This window comes from Hyperoodon ampullatus, assembly GCF_949752795.1.
Source record: "Hyperoodon ampullatus genome assembly, chromosome: 15".
Lineage (NCBI taxonomy): Eukaryota > Metazoa > Chordata > Mammalia > Artiodactyla > Ziphiidae > Hyperoodon > Hyperoodon ampullatus.
The window spans coordinates 70,142,213-70,154,247 of NC_136928.1; the positions used below are offsets into that span (position 1 = coordinate 70,142,213).

The following is a 12,035-nucleotide window of genomic DNA, read 5'->3' on the forward strand; positions in this document are numbered from 1 at the left end:
GCACTCAGGAAGGCACCTCCTGCCTCCCTGTCAGACCTCTCTGTTCTGACCAATGGATGGAGAGGAGGAAGATCCATGATAATCTGGAGGGCTTGGGGTCTATAGCACAGGAAGAGGGAGAGGTGGAAGGGCTAGATACATTTTCCTTTGTGATTGGAGGGCTGGACGAAGGGATGGATGGGATCATAACTTGTGCTGAAGTAGAGGTGAAGTCAAATCTGAGGGCTTCTGTATTGTTGGTAAGATAGGAGGCAACATCTGGTCAACTTAATGAATGAAGGTGGCCGAGGAGGTTTGAGTGAAAGTGAAAAAGATGATAAATTCCACTGAACCATGGCAACATTTTTCATGGCAACCTATTTTTCTATCCTTATCTGTTAATGTTATTTTTGAAGTAATAGTTTCCCTAGGCCTGTGAGAATTTATGTAAAAATTTCTAGTTTAACTCTCTATGTAAATTGACAACTAGAAATCAGTTAGAATTGTAAATGACAGGTATGAAATTGGTTAAAATTGACCCCTTACAGAGCCAATCTGGTCTAACTCTGAATAATAAATGATTGGGCCTTTTCTTCTTCAGAAGGTTGAAAACATTAGGAAATAGTATTAAAGAAATTTTGCTTTTAAATGTTTGTAAGAAAAGGAGGAAGTTAGTGTTTGAATGCCAGTACTCATACCTTTCAGTGATTCCTTGCCTTTAGACCAAATATTTAAATCAGGTTTAAGTTGCATATTCCTCAGGGTTTATTATGTTCTTGCCTTTATTTTTAGTGCTCTGGATTAGCTATTTTAAACTAGTCTTAACTAGATCTACAGGATAATATTTTATCTATGGTTCCTTTTGTTCTATTTCAGAACACCATTTTATGGTAATTAGATAGTTATGATACTATCTATGTAGTTAACCAAAGCAGCTTAGATTGAGGGATTTTTTAAATATCTCATTCATGATGTAATAAATAGCCAGACATATGGCATTAAAATGAGAATTATTTACCATAAACACAAGTGAAGTTGCCTGATAATAAATCCATTTGTTATTAATTAAACTTTGAATCTCTTGTTTATCTAATTTAGAATAGTCCATTCAAGTTAACATTTGTTGAGTTTCTAGCCATGTGCCTACTGGGGATATATAAAAATGAATAAGGAAGGCAAAGTTTAGGAAGAAAAAAGAAATATCTATAATTGTACAAAATACAATGCGATATGTTTAGATCAACCATTTAAAGAAATAAAGTGCTATAGGAGCCCAGAAGATGAGGCAATAACACAACCAAATAGCATTGGGAACATTTTTCCCAAGGATAGGATGAAGAAAGGGCTCAAAGTATTATGCTTTATACTTGTTTAGAGCTTTACAGTTTACTAAGCACTTTTATAAATATTCTTAATTTAATCCTCAGAATAACCTGGAGGAAGGTAGGGCAGGTATTTTCCCCCAAAATTTATGGATGAACAAACTGAGGCTTTAGATGATATTCATTACCTTACAGCAGATTACCAGCCACGTGGCATAGCTAAGACTGAAACATGGTTCACTTAACTCCAAAGTCTCTGTTCTTTCCCCTAAACCTGACAAAATTCTGGCAGGAGGAATATCTTGAACAAAAACACTGAGCCTGGTGTGTTTAAAGAATGTCACATAACCATTTACCTAGAATATGGGACAAATATTAGGAGATGAAGCTAGAAAGGTAAGTTGGTACTTGACAAAGAAACCACAATTTCAGAGGCCTTGAATTCTACACTAAGAAGTTTGAACTTTGAAGAGCTTAAAACTAGAGAGATGGGATCTTCTAGGATAAAAATGGTAATGGATCTGCAGTGACTCAGCATAGAATAAAAGACATTAAGATTGGAAATGGAGGGGCTTCCCTGGTGGTGCAGTGGTTGAGAGTCTGCCTGCCGATGCAGGGGACACGGGTTCGTGCCCTGGTCCGGGAGGATCCCACATGCCGCGGAGCGTCTGGGCCCCTGAGCCATGGCCGCTGAGCCTGCGCGTCCAGAGCCTGTGCTCCGCAACGGGAGAGGCCACAGCAGTGAGAGGCCCGTGTACCGCAAAAAAAAAAAAAAAAAAAAAAAAAAAAAAGATTGGAAATGGAGAAGTAAGATTTAATTTGCAGAAGACATGATTGTGTAGAAAATCCCATAGAATCTTAAAAAGAAAAAAAAGCTACTAGAAGTAATAAGTGAGTTTAGCAAAGTTGCAGGAAACAAGATCAATATACAGAAATTAGTTGTATTTCTACCTACAAGCAATGGATATTCAGAAATTGAAATTAAAAATAACATTTACAGTAACATAAAAAATATGAAATGCTTAGATATAAAACTGACAAAAGATATACAAGACCTGTTTATTGAAAATTACAAAGTATTGTTGAGAAAAATGGAAGACCTAAACAAATGGAAAGCTATACCATGTTTATGGATTGGAAGACTCTGTATTGATAAGAAAGCAATTCTCCTCAAATTGTTCTATAGATTCAAGGCAGTTTCAATCAAACTCCCACCAGGCTTTTTTTTTTTTTTAAGAATATAAGCTATGCGGTTTAATTGTATACATTGGTGTTAAGATTTTTGGTCTTATTACTTGCATATATGATCTGTTTAACACTCTTTAAAACAGAAAATCATTGAGTAGCAATCAGATTTCAAAAAGTCTTCCAAGTACAGCCAGACAGTTGTCTATGTGATATGCTACATATGACAGCATAGAATGTACAATTATATTAACACAGACTTCTTTTCCAAGGGGTCAGTATTTTCACACATCTGATAGGTCTTGTGCACAAGATAACAGAAACAGCAATATCGGCGTCTCTCAATCACATTTAGTTCATCAGACGTATTAAAAGGGTAGCCCTTTTTAATTGAGAATTTTTATACATATTATATATATTTTTTAACATCTTTTTTTCCCCTAAATTATCTCTGTTTTAGATAAATACAGAGCTTAGGAAATAATACTTAAATGAGAACAGTTTGGGCAAATCCTCAGGCTCTATCCTACAAGTGTTCCATTCAGGAAGATCTCAGTACTTCTTTTCCACTTTTTTGTAAAAATTTACAAGCTGATTCATAACCAAACCACTTTGGAAAAAGAAGAACAAAGTTGGAGATGTTATGTTACCTGATTATAAGGCTTATTATAAAAGTTATAGCAATCAAGATGGTGTAGTATTAGTATCTAGATTGGAAAATAAACAAGTGGAACAGAATAGAATTTACAGGCTGATTCATAATCAAAACAACTTTGGAAAAAGAAGAACAAAGTTGGAGATGTTATGTTACCTGATTATAAGGCTTATTATAAAAGGTATAGCAATCAAGATGGTGTAGTATTAGTATCTAGATTGGAAAATAAACAAGTGGAACAGAATAGAATTTACAAGCTGATTCATAACCAAAACAACTTTGGAAAAAGAAGAACAAAGTTGGAGATCTTATGCTACCTGATTATAAGGCTTATTATAAAAGTTATAGCAATCAGAATGATGTAGTATTAGTATCTAGATTGGAAAATAGACAGGTGGAACAGAATAGAATTTACAAGCTGATTCATAACCAAAACAACTTTGGAAAAAGAAGAACAAAGTTGGAGATCTTATGCTACCTGATTATAAGGCTTATTATAAAAGTTATAGCAATCAGAATGGTGTAGTATTAGTATCTAGATTGGAAAACAGACAAGTGGAACAGAATAGATACATGGATCTACACCTGCATATTTATATAACTGATTTTTTATAAAGGTGCAAAGGCAACTCAGTGGAGAAAGGATAGTCTTTTTTTTTAATATAAATTTATTTATTTATTTATTTTTAGCTGCATTGGGTCTTTGTTGCTGCGCAGGCTTTCTCTAGTTGCGGCGAGCGGGGGCTACTCTTTGTTGAGGTTCGTGGGCTTCTCATTGTGGTGGCTTCTCTTGTTGCGGAACGCAGGCTCTAGAGCGCAGGCTCAGCAGTTGTGGTACATAGGCTTAGTTGCTCTGCGGCATGTGAGATCTTCCTGGACCAGAGCTCGAACCCGTGTCCCCTGCATTGGCAGGCGGATTCTTACCCACTGCACCACCAGGGAAGTCCTAGTCTTTTCAAAAAAGCAAATGACATTGGAACATTTGGATATCCATAGGCACAAAAATGAATTTTCATTTATTCCTTACAACATATATGAAAGTTAACTCAAAATAGATCAGAGGTAAATCCTGAAATGTAAAACCTAGAACTGTGGAACTTCTAGAGAAAGACATTGGAGAAAATCCTTACAACTTGGGGCTGCTCAAGGATTTCTTAGACTCTTAGATATAACATAGTACAAGATTTCTATAATTGATTGTGATAATGGTTGCATAAGTGAATATACTAAAATCCATTGATTTGTGTACTTTAAATGGGAGGATTGTATGGTGAATTATATCTCAATAAAGTCATTATTATCAGTAAAATAAGTTAAACATGCATCTACCATATGAGACAGCCCTCTCACTCCTAGATCTTTACTCGAGAGAATTGAAAGCATATGTCCATACAAAGACAAATGTTCCTAGCAGCTTTATTTGTAATAGCCAGAAAACTGGAAACAATTCAATCTTCCATCAGTAGGTAAACAGATAGACAAATTGTGGTACATCATACAATGTAATATTACTCAGCAATAAAATGAAATGAACTATTCACATTCACTGCAACATGGATGGATCTCAAAATAATAATAAATAATAGGCCGAGTAAAAGTCAGACCCCCCAGAAAGGGATGTATATTGTGTGATTTTATTTATATAAAGTTCTAGAACATGCAGACTAATTTATAATGACAAAAAGCAGACCTGTGTTTTCCTGGAGATGGGGTGTGGGTCAAGTGGAGGAGTGGGAGGGAGTGCTTTCAGTAGAGCAAAAGGAGACATTTCGGGATGATAGATATGTTTATTATCTTGGTTGTGTGATTTTTTACAACTGTATACATATGTCAAAACTTATCAAATTTAATACCTTAAATGTGAATTTATAATATGCTAATTATACCTCAAAAAAAGTGTTTTTAAAAATCTTAATGGATATGGAATCACCATACAAATTCTACATGATTTTGATAGGTAAAACACTGTCAAATCTATTTTAGAAAGGTTATCTGAAAAGTGTAGAAAATGGAGTGGAGAACAGAGACATAGCTGGCATATTTATTCAGTGAATTAAGAAAATATGTATTATGCTGGACAGTGGGTATCAATTAAAAGGCTCACAGACAAATGGAAGAGATACATGTAAATAAAGAATCACACAGGGGGCTTCCCTGGTGGCGCAGTGGTTGAGAGTCCGCCTGCCGATGCAGGGGACACGGGTTCATGCCCCGGTCTGGGAAGATCCCACATGCCGCGGAGCGGCTGGGCCCGTGAGCCATAGCCGCTGAGTCTGCGCATCCGGAGCCTGTGGTCCGCAAGGGGAGAGGCCCACATACCGCCAAAAAAAGAATCACACAGTATGATAATGCATGCTGTCTCATGACAGTATGTATGAGATAACTCTGACCTAGTTTGGGGGCAGTTAACAGAATTTTAAAGGATGAGTAAAGATTACAGTAATCTAGGTGTGAAATGAAAAAGGCCTGAAGTAGGTTAGGAGGGTAGGGTTGAAAAAAATAATTTGAAAGAGCTTTTAGAAGCGAAATCAACACAGTTTGGATATGGAAGCGTGAGAGAGGTAAGAGCCAGAGATTTTTTTTTTAACATCTTTATTGGAGTATAATTGCTTTACAATGGTGTGTTAGTTTCTGCTTTATAACAAAGTGAATCAGTTATACGTGTACATATGTCCCCATATCTCTTCCCTCTTGCATCTCCCTCCCTCCCACCCTCCCTATCCAAAGATTTTTTATTTAGAATGACTAAGTCTTTGATGGTAAGAATAACAGAGATACAGTAATTTAGGAGAAGGAGTAGACTGGGGAAGAAAACAAGTTCAATCTTAGACTTGAGTTGGAAATTCCTATGTATCATCCAGTTGAAGATATCTGGGAAGTAGTTGAAAGTACAGGCTTATCCCATTAGAGAAAAGAAGTCAGTTCTGCAAATATATCGTATAAAGAACTCATCACTATAGAAGTGAGTGGGCCTCTTCCAGAAGTGTATAGTGTGAAGTAAGAGAGCCAGTGATAAAACTTGAGGTATCATCAGTGTTTAAAGGACAAAGGACCAAGAAGCGGAAGAAGGGGTGCTGTGAGGACAGAGGATGCCAGACTGTAGGAGGGAAATGTCTGGGAGAAGAAATGAAACTATAAATCACCTCTGTGTTTTACCAGTTGGAAAACAGTATTCAGAAAAAGTTTTCTATTTCTTCTAGAGAGTTCAAAAAGACTCTGATAGGAATGTAAACTATTTTTATATATTAACTTGGATAAAATTAAAAATTTAAATTTAAAAAGGCACCTTGTCCGTCATTAGAGATAATAATCTACTGTAGAAAGGACTTTAGCTGTTTAGTTAGATGGACTAAATTCTGAAAATTAGGCTGCTGGACAGTGGTCTGCATCTCTTTCCTTTGTAAATAAGTGGCTTTCTAACCACTGTTAACCCTACTTTTTGTTTCCATAGGTTGATGAAAAAACTGTAGGAGAACCTGGTTGGCTTTATGGTAGTTTTCAAGGAAATTTTGGCTGGTTTCCATGCAACTATGTAGAAAAAATAACGTCTGAAAAATCTGTGTCGCCTAAGAAGGCCTTACTTCCTCCTACAGTGTCTTTATCTGCTACCTCAACTTCTGAGTAAGTTTTTAGCTAATAATGGAGTTTACACGTCTCTGCAAATGTGTGAACACCTAATATGTGTTTGTGTCAACCTGCTACTTAATCATATTGTAATCTGCACTGGACTCTCTAAAGAGTACCTTTTGTTCCAAATTTAATTCTGAATTTTAATAAATATAAACATGGGTCAGTAGTTCATAAATTTTTTTTTTTGCCTAAGTTGTGTTTCAACACAATGTATATTATATACAAATAGATAAATTGGTAGTACTTCATTAGATTCTAAACAATTAAGTATACTTTTGTCATATTGTTATATTTATAGATCACTTTCTTCAAATCAACCAGCATCAGTGACTGATTATCAAAATGTATCGTTTTCAAGCCTAACTGTTAACACATCATGGCAGAAAAAATCAGCTTTTACTCGCACTGTGTCCCCTGTATCTACATCACCTATTCACGGACAGGTATGTATCTTTAATTTTCTTGTGTTTTATTCTTTGACATTGCTCCTGGTTCACATAAAATAGAATGAAGATTTTTGTACAAGGCCATCATTTACTCATCTAACCAAAGTTTGTATCATTTAGTTTCTTTTCTTACCATTCATATGTGATATGAGGTTGAAGAAATTATTATTAGAGGTTTCTCAACAATTTATTCTCATAGTAGCAAGTTGCTACTAGCTAAGGTTTCTGAGCTCAAAATATCATTTTTACAAATCTGATTATAGTCTTAATTTGTAGTTATTGTAAGAAGAGCTTGGGCTTGGGGTTTTTTTGTTTGTGTTTTCCTTAAGTAAGTCATTTGTGTGAGAACTGTGTTACATATATGTTTAGCCTCTGGTTTAGATGTAACCGAGGTGCCAGCATTGTTACATTAACATTATTAAAAAGAAATTTCAGACTTCATCAGAATAGAGTCCTTCACTCAAAAAATGTTTATTGTGTGACCACAGGTTCCAGGCATTTATTATGTGCTAGAAATTTAATGGAAAAAAAAAAACCTCTGCCATTAAGAAGTCATAATCTAATGAAGACAAACATATAAATAAATAACTGTATGAGAAGTGTTGTAATAAAGATATTTTATGAAATTTTGAGGGGTATACAGAGGAGAGAGCATTTCAATTCAATCTGTGGGAATTGGAGCAGGCTTCACAATAGGTAAGGCATTTCAGTCGAACCTTCAAAAATGAGCAAGCTTTCACCAAACGAAGAAGGAAAGTTATTCCTGTGAAAGAACAGTTTGGGAAAAGTCACTGCGGCATGTTAACAAGAGGAGTTTATAGGAAACAAGTATTGTTTATAGTGTGGCTAGAGTACAGGATTCATGAAGAAAGGGTTAAGTGAAGTTGGAGAGAGAGGTTGAGGTTTATTTATGAAGCATTTAATACCATGCTAAGCAACTGGCAGTGGAAAGCCCATGAAGGTTTTTAAGAGGAGAGTTGAAGTGTATATTTTAGAAGGATAACTCTGGCAGTAGTATAGAGGCCAGATTGGTGGAAGGAAGCAAAGGGAGGAGACCAACAAAGGGAGGATATTACAATAGCTAAGTAACAGATGATGTGAACCAGTAATGAAAATATATAGAAGAGGAGATGGACTTAGAAGAGTGTTAGGAGTCAACATAAAATTGGCAATTCATTGAATGTGAAGAGTGAGGAAGAAGTTGGAGTTAAACATACCTCTTCAGGGTCTTTAGCTTGAGTAACTGAGAGGATGGCAGTACCGGAGGAGTGGGTTTTGTGGGTTCTAAAAGTGATTACATTTCAGACGTGCAACTTAGGTATTTGTAGGAGGGACAACCTGCTGGGAAGGCCCAGCAGGCAGCTTGATTTACAAGTCTGGAGCTCAAAAGATAAAGTTATAATTAAGATACAGATTTGAGAAATCATAGGCATAAATAAGATTAGGGAAATCATATAAAACAGGAAGGGAAGGAGACTGGACCAAAGAGGAGCCATCAATCACCAGAGAGTGAACTTCACGAACTGCAGGGGTTTTAGTGATGTCAGCACTGTTCAGAGATCAGAGGAGGTAAGGGTTTGCAAGAAGCTTTTGGCTCTGATGTTATCAGTGATCTTGTCAAGAGATTCAATATTGTGATGGTTGCAGAACCTAAATTAGAATGGACTGAGGGGTGAAATTGGAAAGCAAGTTTAAGACTGTCCTTTCTTTAAGGAAGTTAGAAGTAGAAGTAAGGGGACTTCCCTGGTGGTCCAGTGGTTAAGACTCCACACTCCCAATGCAGAGGGCCCGGGTTCAATCCCTGGTCAGGGAACCAGATCCCGAATGCCACAACTAAAGATCCCACATGCAGCAACTAAGATCCCGGTACAGCCAAATAAATAAATAAATATTTTTTAAGAATTAAAAAAAAGAAGTAGAAGTAAGTAGAGAAGTGGAAAATTAAAGATTCAAGACAGAGAATTCACAGTGCTACAAAATATTGTTAGAAGGTGGGAAGACATGATAGAAAGTTTAGAGCACAGGTAAAGAGGCTAGCCCTATCAACAAAATGAAAACACTCCTTCCTCTGAGAGGAGAAGGAAAGAAAGAAGGATGAATAAGAATACGAAGACGTTATGAAACAGAAAACAGAAAAGTGGAGGGAGGCCCATCACAACTGCATCTCCATTCCTAGTGGAATAAACAGAATCCACTGCAGTGAGGAGACCTTGGAAATTGGAGGAGAGAAAGGGTTTCCCTTTTCATTTGTTATATGATACATACTTGATGGATCTATGAGTACACTTCTTGCGTACCCAGGGTTCACCTTCCATACCTCTGATACTTAGTGCCAAGATGTTTCCTTGAATGGTAGGTGTTGGGTCTTTAACTTCACAGAAGGCTATTCAGGTGATTGTCTGTCATATATAATTTTAAGTTGGTTAGTAGATTAAGTCACCATTGATACTAAGTCACCACCACACCAAACTGGTCTGCTGTTTGAACAGTAAGTATGTTATATACTAGAAAACAAAAATCATGGTTACCATTGTGTTTTTTGTTTGTTTGTTTTTAATTTTGTGGTTTTGATTTCACAGGGACAGGTTGTAGAAAACCTAAAAGCACAGGCCCTTTGTTCCTGGACTGCAAAGAAAGATAACCACTTGAACTTCTCAAAACATGATATCATTACTGTCTTGGAGCAGCAAGAAAATTGGTGGTTTGGGGAGGTGCATGGAGGAAGAGGATGGTTTCCAAAATCTTACGTCAAAATCATCCCTGGGAGTGAAGTCAGGCGGGAAGAGTAAGCTTTTTTTTTTTTGCGGTACGCGGGCTTCTCACTGTTGTGGCCTCTCCTGTTGCGGAGCACAGGCTCTGGACGTGGAGGCTCAGTGGCCATTGCTCATGGGCCCAGCCGCTCCGCGGCATGTGGGATCTTCCCAGACCGGGGCACAAACCCGTGTCCGCTGCATCGGCAGGCGGACTCTCAACCACTGCGCCACCAGGGAAGCCCAAGAGTAAGCATTTTTGTGTGTTTACATGAGGTGTGGATGTTGGTATTTTCACTGATGAGTCAGCCACAGTACAGTTGTCTGTGCAGGAAAATTAAAAGTTTATGCTTGAGTTTAATACCAGAAGGGTGATTCCTAGAGTGAAAAAAATCATACCTCAGATGATTTGTACCAAGTTTTGAATATCTTTTATTCTAGTTATTTCAGATTCCTAAAGTTTTCAAAGTGCTTAAGATTTTAGATCTGTTGCTTTCTTTGTACTAACATCAGGTCAGTTAGAGAAGTTATTTTTCATTTCCTTTGGAGGTTTCTCCCTTATTATTTACTGTAAATTGTCAATATTTAGACAAATCAATACCGAGGGCCTCGCCTTTGCCAGAGTGAGGCGTTCCTATCTCTGGGCCTCCAGAGTTCCCTGAACATCACGTTTCTTACGGCTCATGACACACTGTGTTGTAGTTATTTACTTTCTTACCTATATCCCTTATTAGGTCATAAACTCCAGGAGGGTGGGATTCGCGTCTTTTTTGTTCATTTTTCAGTTTTTCCATACCTAGTGTGATCTTAATGCATAGTAGCTGCTCAATCATATTTGCTTAGTAAATGAGGAGAAAAGCGAATGAAAGGACAATCAAATGAATGAACTTTTGCATGAACAAAAAACAAAACCAGATAGGGTCTCTGGCCTTTGTTTCCCAGTCTGTAAGGGAGTCAGGTCATCAAACATCTTTAGTACAAACAAATAAGTACTCTAATATAGCTGTGGGTAATTATCACTTGTGTTTTATATGGAAGTTGATCTAAATAGAAAAGCAGAATGATTTATTGAAAAGGAACAGGGTCTTTGGAAATCAAGAGCCTTGAGTTCTGATTCTGCTATTTTTGCCAGACTGTGTAGGGTAACCTGCTTGGTCTCTAGTTTTTTAATTGATTGAATGAAAATAATAAACTAAAAAATCTTTAAAAATCCTTTCAGTGCTAAGGTTCTATACATCAATTTTCAGTTCAAATGCAGAAATTTACTTTTCAGACTGACATGGAATTTTAGATTTAGAGTGTGTAATAACAGGAACAACAGTAATACATAGCTGATGTGTATGCTGGCACTGTGCTAGACCCTTTATAGTAATTATCTTATTTAAACTCCATGACATTTTACAGAGAAGGAAAACTTAAACACAAAGGGATTAAGTTTAAATGCCTTAAAGGACATTTCTTCTAACTTTTCATTCAATTACTGATCTTTTCTAACAGATAAGGCATGCAACTCGAAATGCTGCGGTAATGGAGAATTCAGCAAGGCAGTCCATTCAGTGTGCCCATGAGTTGTAGTAAGGGTTCCCTCTTTTAACCTGTAAACTGCTTCACTATACAATTTACTCACAGGTCCTGGAAAGCCCTGGTGTATTCTACAGATGTCTAGTTCTTAAATGCCACAGTTTTCCAGATTTTTGAAAACAGTTTCCTGGGTTAAGTTGGAAATAAAAGCTATGTATGTTCCAAAATGTAAAAATAAAGTTTTGTTATTTTTACATATTTTTAAATGTACTGTGCTCTAAACAAGTAGTAAAATTTATATATTGCCCTTATTTTCCTCTAAACCAAGCCAAGTCCCATGTGTGCTTTACCAAATAATTGCCCATTTACCAATGCCTCATGTCTTTTAAGTTACTTTAGAAAGGCAAAATATCTCACATTCGAAAAACTATTTATAAATCATATTGAAATTACCTCAATAGATTTAAAAAATTAAGTAGTTTGTAAGTAAACAGTGCTTAATCCACTAGGATTTTGCGTATGAGGGTATTTCTAGCCTGTGTACTGA

The 12,035-nt window shown here is 36.6% G+C and overlaps 1 protein-coding gene across 2 annotated transcripts in view; it reads left to right on the top strand.

Moving 5' to 3' along the window:
- Positions 1–12,035, top strand: part of ITSN2 (intersectin 2) — a gene marked incomplete at its 3' end in the record, with an annotated part of 138,247 nt that overhangs the window by 64,902 nt on the left and 61,310 nt on the right. For both annotated transcript variants that reach the window (XM_079721309.1, XM_079721310.1), the window contains 3 exons: positions 6,593–6,762; positions 7,070–7,214; positions 9,797–10,002. In XM_079721309.1, coding sequence (XP_079577435.1) covers positions 6,593–6,762; positions 7,070–7,214; positions 9,797–10,002 — 521 coding nt within the window. The remainder of the gene's footprint in view (positions 1–6,592; positions 6,763–7,069; positions 7,215–9,796; positions 10,003–12,035) is intronic.